At 43.5% G+C, this 21,415-nt stretch overlaps 1 protein-coding gene across 1 annotated transcript in view; it reads left to right on the top strand.

The window, feature by feature from the left end:
• Nucleotides 1–21,415, top strand: part of SLC9A3R2 (SLC9A3 regulator 2) — a 58,078-nt gene that overhangs the window by 19,710 nt on the left and 16,953 nt on the right. The window contains exon 2 of the mRNA XM_015831731.1: nt 15,764–15,873. Coding sequence (XP_015687217.1) covers nt 15,764–15,873 — 110 coding nt within the window. The remainder of the gene's footprint in view (nt 1–15,763; nt 15,874–21,415) is intronic.

Genomic DNA, 21,415 nt, shown 5'->3' with positions numbered 1-21,415 from the left:
GTGTGCTCTGCAAAAATAGCTTTCCTGCCAGGCCACTGGTGGAGAAGAAGAGAGGGCAGGTTGCCACTGTACTTTTAAAAATGAAAGACTAAATTATTTGGAGTAAAAGTTCATAAAAGGAAGCTGCTTTGAAAGAATGTGTTTTCTCTGTTCAGCACAGACCTCTGCAAATCTACTCAAAAATTAATGGCGAGGCAAAAAGGGTCCCAGGTGTTTCAGGTTACCAACTTTCCAGTTTCAAGACTGTTTATTTATTTTTTAGATTGTTATATCGGAGATTTCATTTAGAAACTTAAGGCTGGGTGCACGGCACACCCCCTCCCAGTCTTCTGCGCCACACTGACCCTGTGAGGTAGGGAAGAATTGACCTCAAGTCCCCAGTGAGCTTCTGGAGATAAAAACTTGGGTCCTGTTTTGAGTCAGACACCTTCTTCTGATGCACAGCCGTGGCTCTCTAGGACAGAGGCCCCCAACCTTTTGGGCACCAGGGACCAGTTCCGTGGAGAGAAGTGTGTGGCTTTGTGTGCTGCCTGCATCTCGTGGATGGGGCTCTGCTTGTTTGTGCGGCCTGGTTGCTGGCATGCTGCAGCCTGATACTGGTCCACGGACCGGGGGTTGAGGACCCCTGCTCTAGGAGAACATGAAAAATCCACTGTTGTGGATGCTTTTGCAACACAGCCACTACCTAGAACAGGGATCTTCAAACTTGGCCCTTTTATGACTTGTGGACTTCAACTCCCAGAATTCCTCAGCCAGCATGCCTGGCTGAGGAATTCTGGGAGTTGAAGTCCACAAGTCATAAAAGGGCCAAGTTTGAAGACCCCTGATCTAGAACATAACTTGTTATGGGTGCCTCTGCCAGGAGATGCTTTGACTGCTTCCTGCCATTACCTTGAATTACCTGCAGTATTTTTTGAGGCAGGTGGATATGGTGGGCAGCCATCTGTTTCTTGTTATTTGAAATGAGGAGGAGGTGTTTAGACCTAGACCTGCATCCCAACTGGCACGTCTCTTCCAGGTAGCCCCCAGCCAGTTGTCTTCCTGGGCAGAACATTACCAAGATTTTGGGGTGCTTCCACAGATGCTTTCTCCCCCTGCATAGTAGCAGGTCTTTTAAAAACACACAATGGTTTTTAAAAGTATGGAATGGAATGGAACGGAACGGAACAGAACAGAACAGAGCTGGAACTGACCTCAGAGGTCTTCTAGTCCAGCCCCCTGCTCGAGCAGGAGAACCTATACCGTCTCAGACAGGTGGATGTCCAGTCTCTTCTTAAAAATCTCCAGTGATGGAGCGCCCACGATTTCTGGGGGTAAGCTGTTCCACTGGTTGATTGTCCTCACTGTCTGGAAATTTCTCCTTAGTTCCAGGTTGCTTCTCTCTTTGGTCAGTTTCCAACCATTGTTTCTTGTCCTTCCATCTGGTGCTTTGGTGAACAACCTGGCCCCTCTGCCTTGTGGCAGCCCCTCAGATACTGGAACACTGCTATCATGTCTCCCCTATTTATTCTTTTCTTTAGACTAGCCAGACCCAAGTCCTGCAACCGTTCTTCATATGTTTTAGTCTCCAGGCCTTGGATCATCTTAGTTGCTCTTCTCTGGATTTTTTCCAAACTCTCAACATCTTTTTTTTGGTATGGTGACCAAAATTGGCTACAGTATTTCAGGTGTGGTCTTACTAGGGCTTTATAAAGCGGTAATAATACTTTGTGTGATCTTGATTCTATGCCTCTGTTTTTATACTCAGGATTGTATTAGCATTTTTGGTTGCTGCTGCACACTGCTGGCTCATGGTTAAGTGATCGTCCACTAGGATTCCAAGGTCCTCTCAAAGTTACTGCCTCCAAGCCAGATCTTGCCCAATCTGTATTTGTGCCTTTGGTTTTTCCTGCCTAAATGTTAGGCTTTGCTTTTCTTCACATTGAAACTCATTTTGTTGGATAGGGCCCATTGTTCAAGTTGGTCAAGATCTTTTTGGATCCTGAGTTTGTCTTCTGGGGTGGTGGCTACTCCTGCCAGTTTGGTGTCATCTGCAAATCTGATGAGTTCCCCTCCAATTCCCTCATCTAAGTCATTGATGAAGATATTGAAGAGTACTGGGTCCAAAACGGAACCTTGTGGTACCCCATTGCTTACCTCTCTCCATGTGGATGTAGTGCCAGTCTATGTTTTGCTTCCTAACAAGAAGAAAAAAAATGAAAAGGAAAACAAGTTGAACAACAAGAAGAAATATGTATCATGGCCGCTTGGGTGTGGAGATATATGTATAAAGTTTTGTATGACAATTTCAATAAAAGATGCCCGACTTTCACAAGCTATGTCCCCTTCATCAGGGTCTCCATTGAGCTGGACAGCCTGCAAGCCTGATCTTGCCAAACGGGGATGGGGAAGGTGAGGACCACATTTTCTCCTGGGTTTCCTGGGCATTAGTGGGCTTCGTCTCTGCTCTCCCAAGCCCGTCTGGAGGCCTCTGAGTTTTATATGGGCCCCTGGGAGTCAGCTGGCAGAAAGCAGGTTCTTCTCTGGCTGCACTCAGAGGGGCATCACCTGTGGTTTTTTTCTCGAATTACACTGAAGCCTGAAGCCTCAGGTTACACGTAATAGGAACTGTGGCTTATGCTCAGTTATGATCTGTCTGTAATTTCCACGCCCCCAGGGATCACCAGGTGCTCTTGAGGAAAGGCTACGTCACAGAGGGTGCTCCTGCCTTCTGCAGCTGACTCCCTTCCACTATGCCGGCTTTCAGCCCCTGCAACCCAGCTGGACCAGCCAGGTGTCCGAAGGGGTTATGAGGTCTAAAATCCAAAGCTTTTGGAGAAAATGGAGACAACCAGGGTTTTTACACTTAGGCAGGAAAAACCAAAGGTACAAGATTAGGTGAAACTTGGCTCAAAAACAGTAACTGTGAGAGGGACCGTGGAGTCCTAGTGGACTATGAGCCAGCAGTGTGCAGCAGCAGCCAAAAAAGCTAATATAATCCTTGGTTGTATAAACAGAGGCACAGAATCAAAATCATATGAAATATTTGTACTGCTTTATAAAACCTTAGTAATACCACACCTGGAATACTGCGTCCAATTTTGGTCAGCACATTACAAGAAAGATGGAAAAAGTGCAGAGAAGAGCAAGTAAGATGATTAAGGACCTGGAGACTAAAAAGATTTGGGTATGGCCGGAGAAAGGAGACTGTGCAAATCTTTTGCTCAGTCCAAATGGCTATTACATCAGAAATCAAAAACCAAGCAAAGCAAGTCAGAAACTGGAGTGCAGCAGGAGAAGAGGAAGGACCCTGATTTTGGCTCATGCATCTGATGACACTTCATAAAAGATGGACTATTCCATTTAATGTCATGTTTCAAACTGGAAACTTTGAAGAATGAATGGCAACTAGTAGAACACTTTTAGTAATAAAAAACAGACAAAAGTGTACTTGCAAGCATTTGTGGAACAGTTTTCATTTGCCAAGAATGTTCAGACTGCTAACTGGTGTGCAGTGTTCAAACATTTCATGTATTCATTTGAACAAGAGATTTGCTAAAATTTCACAAAGAGCAAAAGACCAATTGCTGGTTGACAAATTTATATTTTAAAAACTACAAGTGAAGGAAGACTAACTTACAAGAAGTTTGGAATTACTATAAAAGAATATTTGATTCTCTTCACTTTGCTGCATACAGTAAATGCTTGCAAATACAGTATTTGGCATTAGTGCATAAAACAAGAATTTTGTAAAAAGCTATGAAGAAAATAGAAAACTTTGATGATAAATGGGAAATGTAAACATCAGAGCAGGAATTTTTCAAGGAGATTCATTCTTTTGATTTTTACTGTCTCGGTAATACCTTTCACTAATATCCTGAATAAAACAAAACCTGGATACAAACTGTCAAAATGGAAAAATAGTGTACTTTTTATACACAGTTGATTGAAAGTATATGGAAAATCAAAAAGTGAAAGTGAATCCTTTATATTGTAAGGATATATAGTGATGATTTCAATATGGAATTTGAATTTAACAAATGTGCAGTGCTCAGCACAAAGAAAGGAAAAAATGATACAATTGCCCATAGAAGAACATTACAAATATCTAGGAATACTTGGATCATAAAACATCTTGAATAGTGAGGTTATAAACTCTTAGAATATTTAAAAAGTTCTACACTGAAAGTTAAATGATGGAAATATAATTACTGTACAGCTGTGAATAATGGGTGTACCAATACTGTAATAAGATATGCTGCCGACGGAGAAAACTGGATACAGCTTGAATCAAACAATTTAAATTAGAAAACCCAAAACTGATGCTAGTGCGTCATACACTGCTTCCATGGTGAAGTTTATTGACTACAAGTAGCATGAAATATTGGAGGTCATGGTTTACTGACAGTAAAACAATTGAAGAAAAAAACATGGAGGAAATAATTACATTATATGGCCAATACATAAAAGAAATTGAAAATAAAGTGGGTAGGACCAGGAACTGGTAATAATTGCAAGCTGACACTATCAAGAGAGAAACAGGTTCCTTTTTGCAGTTGTAAAAAAATTGGAAACAAACATGATGCAACCACGGATTCAACATACGTATATCAAAGGGCAATGCAGCGTTTATAAGGATGAAACCATGGATGGTGCGACTAGTGAATGCAAGAAATTGCTCAGAGTAACCCCAGGTATTTGGCTCAGGAGATGAGCTCCACTGCTCTGGCTGGTTCATAGTTCAGCATTTATCCCAGGGCGTGTTTGTGTGTGTGGGATTTATGCCGGGGTGCAGGGAAGTTTGTCTTTAATCTTGTAAGCTACCGCAAGTCACTTGGATGAATCCATTAAATCAACCTACCTACCTATCAGCCAACCAACCACTATGATCCCTTGAAATCTATGGAAAAACTCCCAATTCCCAACTTTCCAAAATGTGGTATGAACACAACATTGAAAAATTTATTGCAAATGAAGATATTGACATTTTAGAGGACTTTGGCATGCAAATTGATTGCCATCTGGAACACAACACTACAGATATATCAATAGTTGTCTTGGGGCCCCAACAGGGGTGCCTCAGGCTGGAGGTGGCTGACAGATTACGAAGAGATCCTGCTCTCTTCCTCCCATCTTTTAATTGTAAATTATTATATGGTTTGTTGCACAGTCAACCAGATGTTCAGACTGGATTTGGCATTTTTATCCACCTACAGAGCCTTTCCCAAGGACCTGGGATAAGCAGATGTTGATGCTTTGTGGTGTTAGAAGTATTATATGGCCTAGAGGTGAAGATGCTCGCCTCCCACTCAGAAGGTTGAGAGGTCAGTCCTAGGTAGCAGCAGGTGTTTCTCTCCTGGGGGGGGGGGAAGAGAAAATATCTGCTGGGTAAAAGAATGGATAACTCTTAGAAATAAAAGGTTGTTATATCTGGAGGGGCATGACTTACAATTGGGGTGGCACGCTTTTTTATGGTATGGGAAAAATAAAATTCATAAATATTTCCAAAACCATTACATAAGAAATGCATTGTTAACAGTATGGGAAAAAATAAAAAGTAAAATATATTTGAAAATTCCAGGGTGGTTGTCAGCTATGGAAGCATCTGTACACCCAAATTTGGTGGACTTTGAAAAAATCGGGACATATAGTGATATTCTAAATTCTGAAGGGGATTTAAAATCTAAACAAGAAATGGAAAATCAGGGTATCAACTTGTCGTGGTGGGCACATTTACAAATGCAAACTAGATATGAAAAAGATGTTAAACTGTATGGATTTTATAAAGAACAAACGCCATTTGATAAGACTTTGTTAATTTCAGATGAGAAATTAATTAAGAAAATGTATAATTTTTTATTAACTTTGGAAATGGAAAGCGAACAAGTTAAAGAAACAATGATAAGATGGGCGAAAATTTTTGAATATAATATAGAATTAGAAAAATGGCAAAACATATGGGAAAGAAATTATAAACTGACAATGTCAACTTCTTATAAAGAAAATTTATATAAAATGTTTTATCAATAGCACCTGCCACCAGCAAGATTAGCAAAAATGTTTAAAAACATGTCAGACAGATGTTGGAAATGGAAATACAAGTCAGGCATGTATTATGTTTGGTGGACATGATAAAGAATTATTGGAAAAAGATACATACTTGGTTAGAAAAGATGTTGGGAGAACATGTAGATTTTAAACCTGAACTTTTTAAATTAGATATAATGCCAGAAAAGATGAACAAACAAAGTGTATATTTGATTTTACATGTCACAACAGCAGCAAGAATAATATTTGCGCAACATTGGAAAAATGAATACCATCAGATGAAGAAATAATTAAAAAAATACTAGAATGCGCAGAGACAGACAGATTGACTATGAGACTGAAAGAAAAAGAAGAAACAGAATATTACTAAACTTGGGACTTATTTTACTGATGGTTAGAGGAAAGAATAAGAGATTAGGAATTAAATATGTATTACCGTATTTAAACCCAGACAGCACGTTGGTTGAAAAATTATTGTACGTATGGAAAAAAAATCAATAAAATCTTATAAAAAATATCTGCTGAGAACTCCGCCTAGGTGTCAGGAAGGGCATCTGGCCAGTAAATGCTCACTCCATCCAGTCGCTCAACTCTATCCCAAATTATGAGATTATAGGATTGTAAAAAGGGATGGTTTTTTTAGAGGTATCGTTGCAGGATGTAAGCTATTTCAAGTCAAGCTGCCTTTTGCAATTGACTGATGGGGATTTTGTCAATGCTGATGAGGTTCAGTTGTTTTGAGATTGCACTCAAGATGCCTAATTGGGGATTACAACCAAGGATTATTATGATTACTAGCTGTACCCGGCCACGCGTTGCTGTGGCTCAGTCTGGTTAAATGGAAAATAAAGAAAAGAGAAAGCGCACGTTTGTTGCGTGTGTTGCTTTTACGTCCAACAGATGGCGCTGTTTTTCAAAAAAAGCATGTTTTACCTGTCACAGGTGTGACATCTATATAATAGTAGGTATATAAAAACATGCGCATATTTGAATGCAACGTTGTGTCAAAATTTCGAAGCAATCGGTGAAGAACTTTCGTAGATTTAAGATTTTGAACAAACGAACATTTACATTTTTATTTATATAGATTTAGATTTTAGATTTAGATTTTATTAAATTTATACCCCGCCCTTCTCCCGGAGGACTCAGGGTGGCTTACAGCCAGTTTAATATAGATTTATTGCTTGAATGGTGGTGGTTTTTTGGCTTTTGATCTTTGCAAGCCGCCCAGAGTCACCTCTAGGTGAGATGGGCAGCAAACAAGTCTTATAAATAATTGAAAAGAATAATTTTTGTAGATTTGGCAACCCCAGAGAAACAGTACAGCCAAAGGTACAGAATTGGGAAAAAATTACAAAATGTAGAGATCTAGGGATCAAATGGGTGGATGATGAAAAAGATCTTACAAAGTCATTCTTATAGTTAATGGAGTATTAGGTGGAATAACAGAGTAAATACATTTTTACAAGAACTATTTTGGCTATATCAACTGTGCATTTGCAAAAAACACCTTGCTGAACCCATTTTACTTGGATAATTCTTAGATTCCTGACAGGAACTTGTATTTCCCCAAAGTAGCAGAAACGTAATTATTTTTATCCCTTGTACTATTGAATAAAAGCATCATCATCATCATCACAGTAGGAATTACTATTATTGCCTGCCCATCCCTGCCACCTTCATTTGTGCTCTCATTCCCTGATCTCTCTCGTCCTTTTCATTTACACACCTCCAAACAAAATTGGAGAGAAAAGCCAACTCTCTATCCAGAGAGGATGATCAGCGAGTTCACAGCATAAAAATACATAAATGCAAAATGTAATATCACTGAAACATACACTGAAATGCTACAGGATTCCCTGCTCGAGCAGGGGGCTGGACTAGAAGACCTCCAATGTCCCTTCCAACTCTGTTATTTTATGTTCTATGTACAGTTTTAAAATTATGTTAAACAATAAAATCTCCTTGGAGTCAAGCTTAGTCTGGACAACGTCTAGGCAGGAAAATGGGCCTGCTTTGCTGATGTTTTTTTCTAGGATGCTTTGGGATTATTTCTCAGTATAGTTTACCATCCATATTATGTATTCTTTTATGCTGCCTTAGTGGTTATGCCAGTTTCCCCACCAACAATTGCTGAAATTGTGGAACTAAAGTTGAGGCATCTGGATGGTACCAGCATGGTCTACTGCTCACTTTTTTATATCCTAACAACCTTGAGATGTTCAGCTCCCAGAATTCCTCAGTTGGTGTGTCTGTTGCTAAGAATTCTGGGAGGAAGTCCACAAAAGAGGCATGGGTGCCCAATGGCCTGTAGGCTAGATGTGATCCACAGCTGCTCCAGAAGAGCCCAAAGACACTTTTCATCATACAGATTGTTGGCAGTGTGATTTTTGGAGAAAACAATAACAAAATTACCGCTTAAAGTATCTTTTCTATTTTGCATTAATTCCCAAAGAATCCTGATGAAAAGGACTGGGTTCAAACAACATACTGCAACGCTGGGTTAACAAAGCCAATTGCTGGTTTGGTATTATCAGCGGCCAATCCAGTCTTAGTCTGCAGAGGACTGTAAACTCTTGTGCTTTGGAAAACAAATTCTAAATAAATTTGTAATAAACTTGTAATAAAATCTAAGCACAACTCTTAATGATAATCTGAAAGGTGTCCATTTGGTCATTAATTTTACAAATACAAATTTTAATAGGCTTTTCTGCCTATTCCAGTTCTTAGCACACAGCAGAAGTGTGTACTTTAAGTTTGGAAAACTCGGAGCTCTGTTATTATTCAACCAGTTGAATCATTTCCTGTTTTCTGCAGGTTTGGAAGAATTCTCTGAGGCGGGCTGGAAATATTTGTGGTGCCTCATGAACGTGCTGGCCTGAAGGCCTGAGAAATATCCCTGTTTGTTACACTTGCCAGGGAAGAATAGCCAGCTTGTGATGGTGTGCAGCATCACATTGTGTGATAGAAGTTACAAAAGACAATCAAGCTTGCTGACTTGGCTGCACTAGAAGAGAGGGAACTGCCTTGCACAGATTATCTAATCTTGGAGTTACAAAACTGCTTTCTCTTGCTCAAAGCCTTTTTTTATCTGCAAGGGGAAAGAAACAATAGGTTGCTCAAGGAAGCTGTCATTGAGACCAGCTTGATCTGGGAACTTCACAATAGGTGTAGCCTCTGTTCTTCAACTCTCAGTTAATTTCATTGCAGGACACAGTCCAATAATCTGAAAGTTGTCTCTTTCTCCAGGGACTGTCTCACATTCCTTTAGTCTTTGCACTAGGAAAGTGTGTACAAGGCTACTGCTCTTAATCTAGTGATAGGCGTGGTCTCTTCTCTGCAGCCAATCGGTACTCTGCGCTACCTGGCCTCTCCAGGGAGTGTGTGTGTGATGCACAGCTCACCTTTCATCTCCCTCGGAAACGCTATGTGGTAAAGACTGTGGGAGCTGGGGTGGAAGGAAGCTGCATGGGATCGGTCTGATAAGAGAGGGCAGAGCCCGCAGCTGGAGAGTGGGTGGGGCAAGGGACCCTCCCTTGTTTCTCTGGCTGTAAGGAGACAGTGGGAGAATACGGTGGCACTTTCAGATTTGCAAGATTCTGCCAATGTAGCTTTACAATAAAGTAGAATTACTTCACCTGGTTATGTTTCCCATCTGGTCTACCTGGTAAGGCTGACAGTCTAAAAATGGCTCAGTTGACTCTGCAACATGCCTTATTCAGGCTGCATAGACTGGAGGACCACTAGATGGCAGCAAAGAGAAGACTTCCTCTCCTGCCATCTCATGGCCCTCTGATATGCTGACATAAGGCAATGGAGTGCCGTGTGCTTAAGTCAGTGCAGGAAAGGTTGTTAGTCAGCTGACACCCTTTGGGAGTTACCACAACCAAAGAGCCAACCGGCCTAATTAAATGTGCTGTGATATTGGGCTGTACAGGAATTCTGCAGAAGCAGCATTTCTGGAAAAACTGTTAGGGAAAAATTGTCAAAGTAGATTCATGTCTTGTGCTTATCTGTAATAGGATTTATTTGGGTTTGTCTTATCTCATTATATGGACCAGACAACTTGTGGCTTGCTCCATAAACCATGACATAGAATGGCATGGCTCCAGAGGTTGTACAAATGTAGGCCTATCTTTAGATTGCTCCCCCCCCCCTTTCTTGCTGAGGATCCATATTTAAGTGCCCTCTTTTTTTCCTCTGTTCAAGATTTCCTCAAACCATTACTACTTGACTGATGGATAAGGCCGCTTCCTACGTATTTAGTGATTTTCTGAGCTTCCTACGTACAGTATTGAGTGATTTCCTGAATGTCAGGATCTTTCCACACTATTTTGCCACTTGCAAAAACGTCTAATATTTTCCTCCATGTAAAGATCCTCAGTCCTTCCTTTGTAATTTGGACTCGTCTAACTTCATGCTTTTTCTTGCATGGTGAGAAAATGGGGGTGAGCAAAATTGGAATGAGATCCAGCCTCCCAGGACCTCTGATTCACTGTGTGAGAAAAACATCACATAGGTTGCAATGCTGGAGTCCACTGTAGATTAGATTACGTTCTTTCATTTTATTTTGCTTTCCACCAGTAACACTGGACAAAAGAGGACCCATAAATATTGATGGCTGCACAGGAAGACCTGGTGGGTGGCATCTAGATGCCTCTAGACAGAGGACTGGAAGCCTGTTTGCAACCCAGCAGCCTCTGCTGCTTTCAACACTGTCCACGTTTGCCTGCTCCTTTGTGCAAAACAATGCAACAGAGAAGCTGGGCTGGCAAACTTCTTCTGGATTGGAACAGCTTATTTGTGACGGGCCACAACAGCTGCTGGGTGGCTTCTTTCCAAATGTTTATCTCGGGATTGTAAAAAATGCCACTGATATTGCAAAAAGGGTGAGGATGCCTTAAAAGGGGAGCAGACGAGGTGGTTGAGGTAGAGGAGGTTCTTAGAGTTGAACAGTGGCTTGCGAAGTGTGAGTGCAGCAGAAGGAAGCTCCCTTGGGCCCTCTGCATCTTCTGGGGATTCAACACACACACACAGAGCCCTTTACTTTTGCGTTTGTTGATTGCTTTGGACAAAGAGAAAGAAGGGGAGAAGTCCCCCTTTGGCTTCTGGCCCCACCCACTGCTGCCGCCCCCCACTCCCACCCCACCTAGCATGCAACTATCTCCCACTAGTTGTCCCAGAGAGAAAGAAGATGCTGACCTGGGCCCAGTGAGCTGAATGGCTGAGGACCAAACACAGAAGAGGAATTAGAGACAAATCTCAGCGACCTGCTTATTCTGTCTGAAAAGGCCAGGATGGGCAGCTATTTTTAGCCCAGGACAGACTTTCTGTCTGTGTCCTGCCTGGGAGCTGTGTGGTTAGTGGGTGTAAGGATAATGATTTTACTTTTCTTTTCAGTTATATTGATTTTATTGATGCCTTTTAAATTTTGCGTATTGTTTTATTGCTGTGAACTGCTGCTGCTGCTGCTGCTGCTGCAAATACTTAAACAGGAAAAGAGGGTAGTTTAAAAATGCATGCCTTGCCAGAGTGAGGGCAGAATATTTGGGCCAGGTGCGCATGTGGGGTCCCTCTCATGCTGTGCTCGGAGGGGAGATAACAAGGGAGCTTTAAGCTTTGTCAAACTTCAGGAACAATTGTTTCTTTCACACCCCTCAACCCACCAGAGATACACAAAGTCCTGCCAAAGTAGAGTTTGTCCCCAAGCGATCTAGGGGCCACAGGGAACCGCCACTGACATCAAGCTGCATTACAGTGAGATCCTCAGGTCGCAAGTGAGGCATGATGGCCTTTCTGCCCGAACTGGGCACTTTTGTTCCAGGGTGGATGCAACTGAGCTGCGTCGTGGTTGCCTGACATGGTTTCCGAGGCTTAGGTCGTTCTCCACCCGGTTCAGGCTTCTCTGCTTTCTGCTTACTCACCTGAAGCCCCTCCAGCCCAGAGAGGTCAATGACTCCTTGCTCTGTGGCTGGAGAAGAACTTGAAGAGGGACACTTGATTTGGGGGGAACCAGTTTCTCGCTCCCTGCAGTACCAAAGTGGGGAGAAGATGGTCAACGTTCTGCCTTCCGCCCAGCTCTTTCCAAAGGAAGGGGCTGTGGCAAGAACGGGAAAGCCTGAGGGGCCCCCGGCCTCTGGCTGTTCCTCCGGAAGATTTGGCAACTCTTCTGGACTCCGGTGGAGGAGCAAGGCTTCCACTGCAGAGAGGCGTGATAGAAATTAGGGGGTCCCACCCACCTGGCAAGCCTCCTGGCTAGGGAGCCCTTCTGCACACACTGCATAATTGGATTGTTTACCTGCTGCTCTTCCAGGAAGGAGGAGAGGTGTCACCAGGTGGTTCTTGTTTTATTTTCTCTGCCTGAGGCGCACAGGGGGCCTTGGGAAGGCAAGCTGTCAGAGCCGGCTCCATGGTCCTGCTCACCAAACTGGGGACCAGCCCGTCTCGGCTTTATGTGGTCGGCAGGATCCAATGGTGAGCCTTTTCTCTGGCTGCTGAGATCACCCTGCAGACGGAGGGCCTCTCCCTGGGGATGCTCTCCCATGGGGGGGACCCCAGCCCAGTGTCACCACAGAGGAAAACAAAGCGAGAGGGCTGTCCCCCCCCCGCAGCTGCCCAGGTGTCTTGCAGTCAGTTTTGCAGGAGGGGGAAAGGGCTGCCTTTGTAATTTTGGGGTGGGGAGACCAGGAGGGGCTGGACTCACAGAATGGGCGGAAGAAAAAGAATGTTTTAAACGTGGCTTTAGAGCTTATATTAAGGTTTTTCTGTGTTTTGATACTACAATATAAGAGGAAATAGTCTTGCAGGTTTTCAGTGGTTATGCTCAGAGGAGAAACTGGGGGGGGGGGAGGCTATAGCTTGACTCTCTGTGTTGTAGAGAAATATTTAGAAATAGCAATTTGGCCTTGAAACAAATGATCTGGTTGAGTAGAAGAGGCTGCATAACCGTTGCATTGCAGTATTATTCAGTGGTTTTATTTATCATTTTATTATACAGATTTGCTTCCCACTTTATAATTGTAGGGTTTTCTGGGTGCCTCCTGAGTTGAACAAATACAAAATAGTTTTTAAAAGTTGCAGGACTTAATCCTAGACAAATAGAAAGGATCTTTTCTTGGCTCAAACAGGTATCCAGCTTTGGGACAGCAAACCTGGATAGGTAGACCCTCCATAATCATCAGGATGGGGTGCAGAACAGCCAAGAAGGTGTTTTTTCTGCTCACTCCTCAGGTTCTTCCTGAAATCTGATCAACCCCATACAGAATCTAATCTTGAGGGATGCCTTTAAAGCAGCGCTATTCAATCTTGACGGCTTTAAGATAGGTGGACCTGGGAGTTGAAGTCCACCCATCCTAAGGTTGCCAAAGTTCAGAAATGCTGCTTTAAAGATCAGTTCCATCCTGAAGTGGATTTTGTGAGATCCTCCTGATTGCCAGAGCCCTGACTCGCCCTGCAAGGACTCCGCTGATGTCATCCTTCCTCTCTGAGGTCCTTGCTGTCAAGAAGAGGCCCGAGCAGTGAATGGGTGACCCATCTGATGCCAACCCGGGGTGGGTGGGAGAGGAGCTCGCTCAGCTGCCTCACAACGGGATGATCTCCTGGCTGCCATCACTCAGCTTTCAGTCGGGAGCTGAGGGTGTCAGGAACAGGAACTGTCAAGAATGTTGGCTGGATTTCAGAGCCAGACATTTGCAAGTGTAAATCTGGATTTACACCCGGTCTCAAATGTGATTAAGATAAGTTAGGCTGGTGGGATGGTAGCAAGAAATCCTTTGCTAGTATTTGTCAGGTTGTGTCTGCAAGCCTGACAGGGCAAAAGCAAGGAAAGATTCCCCCTGTTCGCGTGATGGCCCAGGGGACCAACGAATTGTCTGCAACCATTCTTTGTGATCTCATGCTGCAATTTTGCAGGTGCTGCAGAATAGGATGGCCACCAGCAGTCGTCCTAGGGAAGTGGCTTCAGAAGAGGCAAGTTCCTGTAGGGCCTAGCCAGAATTCTTCGTGGTGGACCCATCCTACAAAACCTGAGGCTGAAGCTTTGTCCCTCTGAGATAAGGGGGTTCTTCCACCATTCTGTCTGCTCTGTTCATTGATGGCTCCAACTTGGCTGCCTTGTACATAAGCCTTTCAGCTTTATTGAGGAGAGCAGACATTGCCATTGATAATCAGATCTAGAAAGCATTCTGTATCTAGTGTCCATGGGACGTGAGGAGTGGCAGCTCACACAACACACAACTAGCACAGATTTGTGAACCTGGATCCCAGAACCTCTGGAAGTCGGGCTTCAACTACCAAGTGGCTGCATAGACGAGTGAATAACCTTACAGTCCAAATATTGGACAAAGGGAGAAATAGCAGAAAATGGGCTGCTTAGACCTGGATTTTAGTTTCCTTTTGGAGGATGTCTCTAAATGAAGTTTTTTAAAAAACTGAATTGATCATTTAATTTAAACAAAATTCTCACCAAAATTATGGGGAAAGAAATTTGGGGAACAATGACTGAAGTTTTCTTCCTTTGAATTTATCCAAAGAACTGAATTTATACATTGTCCAGGAGAAAATCACCATCCACTCTTCTTTAGCATTAACAGCAACAGTAGACAGTGGCATTTTCTAGAAAAAAGCTTCCTGGGAGTCCCCTCACCCCCCCCCCCCCCGCCAACTTTCCTTGGGATTTTTGGAAACTGTGAAAAGCTGGGGGGGGGGGGAGGAAAACCTCCAGGCATGCAAACCCAGCCCTTGTCTACCTCATTGCTAAGTGCAGGAATCCCAGATGTCACCAAAAGCATTTTCTCCTTTTCACATGTGAAATCAGGTTCTCTTTCATCAAATTAAGTGAAAATAGGAGGGACAAATTCAGGACAATTTCTCTGCTTGGCACTAACTAACAGAGCTTTAAGAAACAAGATACTCTTGAGATTGGGTGTAGGATCCCACTATCTAAAAAACAAAGGAAATCCTACCGAAGTGTCCCTTGAAACATCTTGTGGCAGAATAAGCTTATCCCCCTGCAGGCAGTAAACAAAAGCCCCTGGTTCCAGTTTCCCAGACTCCAGAAGGCCTTCCTTCCTTCCTTTCTTTTCTCCTCTCCGCTTCTGGCTCTTCTGCATTATGCCCAATCCCGAAAGTGCAAAGCCAGCCCTTCCGGTCAGAGCATCCCCCCTCCCAAAACACAAAGATTGTATGTCCTTAAACCATTGGTTTGCTGCCAGTAGCACCCTCAGCCTTTTAGACAGTTAGAAAGAGATTTGCCAGAGGGAATTAATCTAGTAGGACAAATTCTCCTCAATTAAGAAAAGAGTGACAGAGGCTTGCCTGAAGCCTTGCTCTGAGTTGGAGAATTCATCTTTGACCAGGGTCATTTTCAGTCTTTGAGGCCATGGGAGAAATGGACGGTTGGTCCCCCCAAAGCACACGGGGGTAGCTTTTCCACCAGCAGTCCTGCAAAGGACCATCTGCATTGCAGGGACTTTTTCAGGGGGTGGAAGAAGAAGCAAGAGAACGTAGATGGCAGATTTCAAAAAGATGTGTTGCAGTTATGAAGTATGGAATGAAGTGGCAAGTTTGAAATGTGAAATGAAAGGCAATATGGCCAGGGAATACTTTCTTTACATGAATTAAATCTCCAGGAAAAGATTATCCTAGGATACAGAAGGAAAATTGCTGAGGGTCTGTTGACCCTTTAAGAACTCTCGAATGACTACAGGTAGGCAAATGTTGCCTCTTTTCTTTCCAGGAGGCTTCAAGGACCCCTGGATAATTAGTCTGACCAATACCTGGAAAGGTTCTAGAGCAGATCATAGAGAAATTGACAGTAAGGACCTGGAAAATTATGCAGCGCCAGAGGTCAACATGGATTTGCTAAGATCAACTCTTCCCTTTTAGGGTTTTGATTGGGTAACTTCCAAAATAGGTTGTGGGAATTATATAAGCATAAAATATCTTGTTTTCAGTCGTTCACATATTTTGATTGACAAGCTAGTTGAATATGAGCTGGATGACACAGCAACTAAGTGGGCTGGAAAATTGTACCTGGAATTTGCTCAGCCTGAATCCTCATTAGGCTGGAGAGGATGCAAGTCAGGTGTGCTCTTCAACTTTTTTTGTAATGACTTGGAGTGCACCTCCAGGTGCACCTCCATTGCTCAGATGACACAAAATTGGATAATAGAAAACAAATTAAAATTAAATTTATCTTGACATGTTAAAAGAATAACAGTGAAGTGCTATGGAAACAAATACATCAGACTTCACTTAAAGGAAGAAATCAAATGTCAGAGTGGGGGATAAAGGGTGCAGCCAAAATACATGTGAAAAAAGAACTGAGAAAGGGGACGATCCTTGCGACCTCTGCAAGTGTTCTTCTTCTGTCTTTCCAAGAAAGGTGATGTTGGTGTTGGCAATTCCATCCTGTAATGGACATCAGGAAGAGGCTGTTTGGTTCTTGCTTTCCTTTCTGGCAGGTTAAAAACACACAGGAGTGATTAACAAATTAAAAACAGGAGCTTTCGTGAGCTGCCCCTTTGTTTCCTTCTGACCTTCTGCTTAAGGCACCCAACGTGAGTCCTATCTAAAAAAGAAAGAAAGAAGAGGAAATAGGGCTTAGATTAAACATTTTATGCAAGACAAATAAAAATGAAAAACAACTTGGATGCCTTTTCATCTTTGGTCTAGCAGTTTTTTCCCCTCAGTTTGCACCCTTATTGTTACTGTGCCTCAGTTTTTGCTTTCATGTTGTTCTTTATTTTTCCATAGCCATTTGGGGCTAATTTGAACCAGACTGCAGACAGTTTACATGAATCTGTTGCTTTGCAGGAGCCCCTGGTTAGAGGTTTTGGTTTCAAGCAGTGGCCCAGGTCAGAGGGATTGGTGGGGTAGAAGGGCTCGCTTGGTGGGGGGACATTTGTCTTCAATTAAGAAACAGCCTTTGCTGCATCAAGGCTGCTGGTGACAACTTAGAGCAATGGCTTAGAGGTACTTGCCTGAACTTTCACTTGCATAGAACAATATCCTGGTATAATGTGCTTTAAAAGAGGCAAATCTCCCAAATATAATTGCTTTCTCCAATCTGAAGATGTTTGGTTAGGAGGGACTCTGTGTGGGCAAAGTACATCCTCCCAGCCACCTCTCCATCCCCAACTTTTATGCAAACCTCCTGCCATTTCTCCAGAAAGAAGTCACCTGGCTGGCTTGCAGCCTGGAGGGTTTTTTATGATATTTGAATGAGCTAAGGCAGGGGTAGGCAACCCAAAACACTCAAAGAGCCACTTGGACGCGTTTCCCACCGAAAACAAAACACTGGGAGCCGCAAAACCCTTTTGATATCTAAAATGAAGATAACACTGCATATATCCTTTTTACCACTATCTTTTTTACTTACACACACACACATATCATAAAGATAAAAAAGGATATATGCAGTGTTATCTTCATTTTAGATGTCAAAAGGGTCTCTCTCTGTCTCTCTCTCCCCCCTCTCTCCTTCTCCCTCTCTCTTTCTGCCCTTGATCTGCCAGTCCTCTTCCCCCCCTCTCTCTCTCCTCTCTTTTTCTCTTTCTCCCTCTTTCTCTCTTTCCTCTTCCTCTCTCTCTCTCTTTTTCCTCTCCCTCTTTCTATTTTTCTCTTTCCTCTCTCTCTCTTTCTCTCCCTCTCTCTCTTTCTCTCTCTCTCTCTCTCTCTGCCTCTCTCCGATCTTCTGCTCACCTGGCAAGCTGGCTTCAAGCTGTTCTCCAACAAGTTCAGGGGTAGGCAACCTCGGCTCTTTTATGACTCATGGACTTCAACTCCCAGAATTCCTGAACCAGCATAGTTGGGCTTGCTAGCTCTCTCCTGCCCTTCCTGCTTCCTGCTTCCTGCAGAGACGCAGCCAAAGGAGAAGCCCCGCCCAGTAAGCTTTTCAGCTCTTCGGAGAACACCATGAGTCCGCTTTCTTTTTCACTTACACAGAGAGAGAGAGAGAGAGAGAGAGAGAGAGAGAGAGAGAGAGAAGGGAAGCTCAAGTGCCTCTCTCTGTCTCTATCTCTGTCTCTGTCTCTCTCTGCGAATGGCAGAGGAGGCTGGGAGCCGCAGGGGAAGGCTCAAAGAGCCACATGCGGCTCCGGAGCCGCAGGTTGCCGACCTGTGATCTAGAGGATAATCTTAAACTTCATTGAATAAAAGTGATGGCACAATCAATCTACAAGGATGCATGACTTATGAATAAGCCATATGAGAAACTTTACAATACTGTATAATGAAATATTTTGTTCATATGATTTATGAAAATAAATGTTTGAAAATGTTAATTTATTCTCACCAATGCTAAGAGTTTGTGGATGAAAGTTAAAACTTGTGATAGATGAGTGCATATTTTTTATTTTTCACTTTTGAATTATTTCTAGAGAATAGTAGTAAAAATGCTCCCAGATTTCACAAAATGTCCATTACTGTTATTTTATCTCCAAAAATAATATTGAAATACACATGATTTTTTTATGCCCTAAAAAACCACAAGAGCCTTTTGTACCATGTTAAGGCCCATGTTCCAAAGTGATAACAGCCACATATGACCTGGCAAGTTTTCAGGACTTTCAAATAGATGCTTTATCTAAACTTTGTGTCTCATCTACTTTGCATATGAGTTTCAAAATAGATCCCAATGAGTGGCACACAAATATTGGGCATAATTTTTATATTCCTGTCTTCCACAGATAAAAAGAACTACTGATACTTATTAGTCATGTTAAATGGGATTAGATTTAGATCAAACTATTGCCTACTAGGTCAAACAGTTTCTTCATCACTAATTCCAGTGAGGTACAAAGAAGTTTTTTTAATCAAACTGACTTGGACTAGCAATCATTTCCCAGAAAGAATCTATTTCACCCACAGGTGTGGTGGCTCACTTGATGAGGCTTATCTTCACATCTTCACATCTTCACATCCCCATTCATCCAGCTCACCGCCGGTTCCTGAGGTTTGGTTACAAGGGCAAACACTTTCAATGCAGGGCCCTCCCCTTTCGGTCTTTCGTCGGCTCCCAGGGTATTCACAAAAATCCTGGCCGTCCTGGCAGCCCAGTTGAGGAAGGTTCCCATTCGCGTCCAATGCTACCTGGACGACATCCTGATTCNGTGGAAATCATTTTGAAAATGGCTTCTCTCCCTCTGTCAGCCCTTTTTAAAAAAAATTTGCAAGCATCAGGGTCTTCTCCACTGACTCCAAATTTTGCATTGTGCCTGCAAAGTCTTTCAGTTTCAGCTTTATCCTCCCAGCGAGAGCCTCTTTTGACTTTGTCCAGCCTCGGGTGGTTTGGCCCTCTGATCGTCCAAGGTGCTGTCAGCCGTTTTCTCCAGCGCCATAGTTTAGTCAGTGTCTTCCTTCTTCCTTTGTCGGCTTTTCTGATGCTCCGGCATTCACAGCCAGGCATTACAGCTGGGAAAACCTTGGCCTGGACAGCAACTAATTTTGTTGCAATCTGAGGCTTCTGCACTTCAGTATTTGCCCAGAGTTGCCATAGTCTTTCTCCCAAGCAAGAGACCTCTCCTTATTCCAGTCACCACCCCGGTGAAGTTTTCACCCCAGGAAGACAAAGTCTGCCGCTTGTTCAACTTCCTCTCTGTCCATTTGCATGGAGGGGGCATTGCTGTCGAGAGACGCTAAAGGCTTTTTAAATGCTGAGCAACAGGCCGGCTTTGGCCCTCTCCCTTCCACCCATAAGAAGAGAGCGGAGGTCTCCCTCGCTTCCAGCCATCCAGGTAACGTCGTCAGCATCTCTGAGCCTGTTGAAGTTTTCCCAGCAGTTTAATCCCAATTTCTGATTCTTCTGATTCAGAATTTTGGCGCGTGATATAAACAAAGTGGCAGTGAACAATCTTGGCCTTTCCCCGTTTTTAATTGTTCAATGTTCCATTTTATGACTTGAGCTGCTTCCTGTAGTCATGCAGCTCTTTCAGGAGGCAGGTGAGATAGCGCTGGGCATCCAGAGTTTAAAGGCCTGCAAAAAGCCTTTGTATAATCAATAAGGCAAAAACAGATTTTGTTTTGGAACTCCCTAACCTTTTCCATTATCAGATGTTAGCAAAATTATCTCAGGTGTTCCTGTCTTTTCTTACTGCAAGTTCTCCATTCTTCTACACTGTCCTGTATTTGCCATCCCGGTTTGAAATTTTGAAACAAATATATTCAGAAAAAACTCATCCTGAGCTAATAGAAAATAGGAATTATGTGGAATTAGAACAAATTTCTCATTGAGACCTGGTCTGGGTGGTGGAGACCCCAATATGCCATGCATGCCTCTTTTCACACTATCCATAATGAGACAAGTACATAGTCTCCCTCTTTCTCTCACTCTCTCCCCCTCTCTCTCCCTCTCTCTTTCTCTCCCTCTCTCTTTCTCTTTCTCCCTCTCTCTCTGTTTCTCTCTTTCTTTCTCTCCCTCTCTCTCCCCCTCTCTCCCTCTCTCTCTCTCCCTCTCTCTCTTTCTCTCCCTCCTCTCTTTCTCTCCCTCTCTCTTTCTCTTTCTCCCTCTCTCTCTCTCTCTCTCTCTCTCTCTCTCTCTCTCTCTTTTTCTCTCTCTCTCTCTTTTTCTCTCTCTCTCTCACACACACACATACACACACAGAGAGAGGGAGGGAGGGAGGGAGGGAGTAAACCTTAATTCTGCCAAACCAATTTTGCAGCATGGCCTTGATTTGTAAGGTGCTTTTAAAGGGGATGACTCCAGGCCCAGCAGTTGGCTTGATAGGAGGGCCTGAAGGATGCCAGCTCAGCTGGAAGGGACAGAGCTTCCTGGAAGCTGGGAGGGGGGGATGGTGGGGAAATTTTCTGGGCATGGGTGACTTAGGAGGAGCCTCCTTATGCTGTCCTGTGGCGGCAAGCGTATGAATTGGCTGGAAATTATCCAAGGAGAGAAGCAGCCTAGAACTAAGGATAAATTTCCTAACGGTAAGAACAATCAACCAGTGGAACGGTTTGCCCTCAGAAATTGTGGGTGCACCATCACTGGAGGCTTTCAAGAAGAGACTGGACAGCGATTTGCCTGACATGATAGCGGGTCTCGTACTCGAGCAGGTGGTAGGACTAGAACAGAGTTCCCCAACCTTTTGGGGTTGGTGGCCCAGAGCAGGGGGAGGGGGAAAAGAAGCGATGGTTTTGGGGTGTGTGTGTGAACGCATGCGTGTGCACGAACATCCATTGCTCGCATGAGTGGGGCTGTGAGCGCTCGTGTGAGTGGGGCTGCGAAAGCCCACAATGCGGTGATGCTCATGCGACTGGGGCTGTGCATGTGCACACACACGCATGCACCAACCAGCCACTCATGACACTCGGTGGCCAATAGGCCGTGGCCCAGTAGTGGGCCACGGCCCACAGGTTGGGCACTCCTGGACTAGAAGACCTCCAAAGTTCC

The sequence above is a fragment of the Protobothrops mucrosquamatus genome, unplaced genomic scaffold (genome assembly GCF_001527695.2).
Source record: "Protobothrops mucrosquamatus isolate PMUCROS unplaced genomic scaffold, P.Mucros_1.0 scaffold_278, whole genome shotgun sequence".
NCBI classification, from domain to species: domain Eukaryota; kingdom Metazoa; phylum Chordata; class Lepidosauria; order Squamata; family Viperidae; genus Protobothrops; species Protobothrops mucrosquamatus.
Note: the sequence above shows the minus strand (reverse complement) of the source record. Positions and strands in the feature narration are given on the sequence as shown.